This window comes from Puccinia triticina, chromosome 2A (assembly GCF_026914185.1).
Source record: "Puccinia triticina chromosome 2A, complete sequence".
Classification (NCBI taxonomy): Eukaryota; Fungi; Basidiomycota; class Pucciniomycetes; order Pucciniales; family Pucciniaceae; genus Puccinia; species Puccinia triticina.
This window is the reverse complement of record NC_070559.1, coordinates 3,614,102-3,618,128: the sequence shown is the minus strand read 5'-3', so window position 1 is coordinate 3,618,128 and position 4,027 is coordinate 3,614,102. Positions and strand designations below refer to the sequence as shown.

At 41.1% G+C, this 4,027-nt stretch overlaps 1 protein-coding gene across 1 annotated transcript; it reads left to right on the top strand.

Moving 5' to 3' along the window:
• Window positions 1-2,637: 2,637 nt before the first annotated feature.
• Window positions 2,638-3,702, top strand: PtA15_2A367 (uncharacterized protein; the record flags this gene model as incomplete). The annotated part of the gene is made up of 1 exon (XM_053166381.1): window positions 2,638-3,702. One exon carries the CDS (start codon window positions 2,638-2,640, stop codon window positions 3,700-3,702), a length of 1,065 nt encoding a protein of 354 aa, XP_053017609.1.
• Window positions 3,703-4,027: the final 325 nt, after the last annotated feature.

Below are 4,027 nucleotides of genomic sequence, written 5' to 3'. Positions count from 1 at the left end.
GTAGATGATGGGTAGATGGTGGGTAGATGGTGGGTAGCCCGCTGGAGCTGGCATGATGTCACTTGTCATCAAGTGACTATTTTTTTTTCCTGGTGATTGTAGTAGAAAAAATATTCACTCATAGCAACCCGGTACAGCGGTGAGCAATCTGTGAGGGTGTAATATTTATTTTTCAGTTGAAGGCCTGCACGGCATGAGTTTGTCAAGGCCGGAGGGTACACATTGCGCTCGGAAATGATGGTCAATAAATGGCTGGTATCTGGTTGATGAAGACAACAACTTGTGATATGTGTGCCCCACCGCGATTTGAGACCATTTGAGTTATGTCATAGAACGGTTCTAGTATGTTGACCAGGTCGCGTGCTAAGTCAAGGTTGTTTTGGTTGATGTGATATGCTCGAGAAGTACCGTGTTGCTTATCTTTTTGCCACTCAAGACTGCACACAAAAAGCGTAAATGTTAGTGTTTTTTGATTGACAATCTGACTCTAAATCTTTTCAAGAAGCGTCAAGATCAATCAATCAATCAATCTCCTCTCAGTAATCTGATATGTCTCATTGATTTATCTTGATCTCTTCAAGATCTATCAATTGTTCAATCTCCTCTCAGCGAACTGATCCTTCTCATCAATCTGCCTCAATCTTGTCAAGATCAATCCTTTGTTCAATCTTATCTCAGCAAACTAATACTTCTCATTGATCTGCCTCGATCTCATCAAGATCAATTGATCAAGCTCCTCTCATTGAACTTATACTTGTCTTTGATATAGCCTCATTCTTTTGAGTGAGTTCTTCTTCATTTTTGATCATCATTGTGTAGCCTCAACTCCCAACAACCTTACAGGATATGTATGTTTTGTTTCCCTCACCCATCCATACAGATAGATATTTACGTGTTGAGATTTCGACTGGAGGACCGCAGCGCGAGGAAACAAAAAGATGAGCATGTGGGCTCGAGAGGGGGCAGTGAGTGTTGAGGGCTCACCAGATTGGCTCAGGATGGAGGCGTGGAGAAAATAAGGAAGAACCAATAAGTTGATTTCAGTGGACTAGGCTATGTTTAAATAGACTATGTACATGATATCAACTTGTGGGTGACAATGAAAATGAATATGAAATAGAAATGAATAGAAGGAAAAAGAACTCTCAAAGATATCACAAATCTGTCACAAGCAGAGCGTGCGCACATCAGAGAATAAGGGACATTGGGAAAGATTGATAGTCTAATCTTGGCAGGGAACAATGTCACATGGCAAGTACAGAAAACAATCATGACCATCAACATACCAGATCATAGGAAGTGTGAGAGCATAAGAAGTGAAGAGAAGGGAATCAGGAGGCACTTGAGTGAGGAAAGGAAAAAGGGATAGGAGGCAGAAGGCAGAGGAAAAAAGGACAAGAGGACAAAATTCCAACATTACGGAAGCTCACAGGGGACACAAATCACGCCAAATCACGCCAATTGCGCAGCCACCCCCGAACAAAAAACTCCGCTCCCTTCCACAAGGGGCCGAGTTCGCAACATCCGTGCACGCCACCACCTACAGCACATGTATTGATTCATGTGTAGTGTATCAATTCATGTGTATTGCCAACTCAATACGTATGTATCGCCAACTCAATATGTATGTATCGCTAACTCAATACATATGTATTGCTAAATCAATACATATGTATTGCCACTGTCATACATGTGTATCGCTACATCAATGCATACATATCACTACTTTGATACAAATGTATTGCTACTTCTTTACCAACGTGGGGCTACCTCGATACATGGGTATTGCTACATCGAATCATAGATAGTTAGCAATAAAAACAGCTGCACTGCAGCATCATCTCTAACCTGTATTGAGTGACAAGACACATGTATTGCATGACAATACACATGCATTAACACCCATGCGGTCTGGGTATGCAAAAACACCAGACACCGCGATAAACCTCTCTGATCAAATACTTATCATTGGTCTAGGGGGCACCCGGTTGTGCTGACCCCTTGTACCAATACATGTGACGTGGACCAAGATGGCTGCAGGAGATAATTTATTGCAGGGTCCGGTGTGCTTGGGTACCCGGACCAATGCATGGGTGTTGATACATACATGTGTATCGTCATGCAATGCATTCGTATCTTCACGCAATACATGTGTATTGTCACGGGACACATGTGTATCGTCACTCAATAGATACACATGTATCAATACACTACACATGAATTGATACATGTGCTGTAGGTGGTGGCGTGCACAGATGTTGCAAACTCGGCCCCTCGGGGACGGGAGCGGAGTTTTTTGTTTGGGGATGGCTGCGCAATTGGCGCGATTTGGCGTTGGCGCGATTTGTGTCCCCTGTGAGCTTCCGTAGATATTCTATCGTTCAATCTTATCTCAGTGAACTGATATTTCACATCAATCTGGCTCAATCCCATCAAGATCAATCAATCAAGCTGCTCTCATTGACCTCATCCTTGTCATTGATCTAGCCTCAAACTTAGTATCAATCTTGCCAAGTCCTTCTCATTCTTTTGAGTGAGTTCTTCACAATTTTTATCATCAATGCTGGTAGCCTCAACTCCCAATAAGCTTACCAGATATGTATGTTTTGTTTCCCTCACCCATGCATACAAATAGATATGTTTAGTGGTGTATTTGAATACATGAAGCAACACAAACGGGATAATTGTAATAAGAGAAGAAAAACCAAGCGGCACTCCACATACAAATCTGTGAGCCATGCTGAAGATCCCTTGTTGCCGCCTGAAAAGCTTACTTGGTCAATTAAACAATTCAAAAAAACCGAGCTCTTGCCACACCAACTCATGGAGGGTGATCAAAAGCCCACCGATGCCAAACTTTCAGAGGCTCTGAAGATTGCTGAAGGATTCCACTATTTCGGACATGGGAAAGTAGTAGTTATCCATGAAGACAATCCAGATCAGATTATTGCAATAATCAAATTCACCAAAGTAGAAGATCTAACCCTGACCAAACTGAACGATTGGAACATTGTCGCCAGGTTCATTCATAAATGTAAACAATTTGTCAATGTGGTCAAGGAAGCCTCTCGTTCTGGGGGTGGATACATGTGGATGGTGGTGTGGCGGAAATGTTTTGAGGCTTATCAACTTGCGGGAGTGTATCTTAACTCCAAGAAGATTGAAGCAGCAAAAGACAACTACGATTCTCTCATGCGTTTTTCCTCAACCCCTTCAAACATACTTGTAAAACTGTTTAAAGGTGTTGCAAACATTGCATTCAAAAAAAACCGTGAACTCATGAAAACAAATTCTATTCCGGCTTTTGGATTGCTACACTACAAGGATCCCTTGGGTAAATTTGAATGCTCACCAAATCTATTGTTCACGACTGGCGGATACTTCAACCCGCCTCACAAGGATACTAAGGATGCCCAAGATTTTGCATTCACGCTATTCCTTCCAACTAACAAGTTGGACGGCTCAATTATAGCATCAACTGATGTTTACCATGTCAAATGTGGTTTGTTTGTTTTTCCGGATTATAGGATTGGTATTAATTTAGACAAACAAAAAGGGATTGTCAAACTCGTTTGGGCTCAAGAACAGTTCAACACTGCACTTTACCTGCTAGAGAATCTCTTACTCAAGCTCAAACAGCTATGTCTCTTCAAATTAACCAAACAACTCTTACCACCTTCAGAGATATCAACAATGGTTTGATTTATAATAGACCTGCTATTAAAAAAAAAGGCAAAAGAAAATTTGTTTGTAGCTGGTCATGATTATGCCATAAACCCTTCCAATTATCCTCATCCTTAATTTAATTTTTATGTAGATACTTTTGAAGTTTTTGTCACTCAATAAAATAAAATAAAAATCGTTAACCCATTATCTACAAATTTGCTGCAATCAATGTGTTGAGTTCTTCCCTATGCAAAAGACACTGAAGCTCATCTATGTTTCCCCCCAATGCCTCAATATTGGGTTTGTCATGACCCACTGACTGAAGATCACTGTCAAGATCATTTTGGGGAGTCAAGTTGTT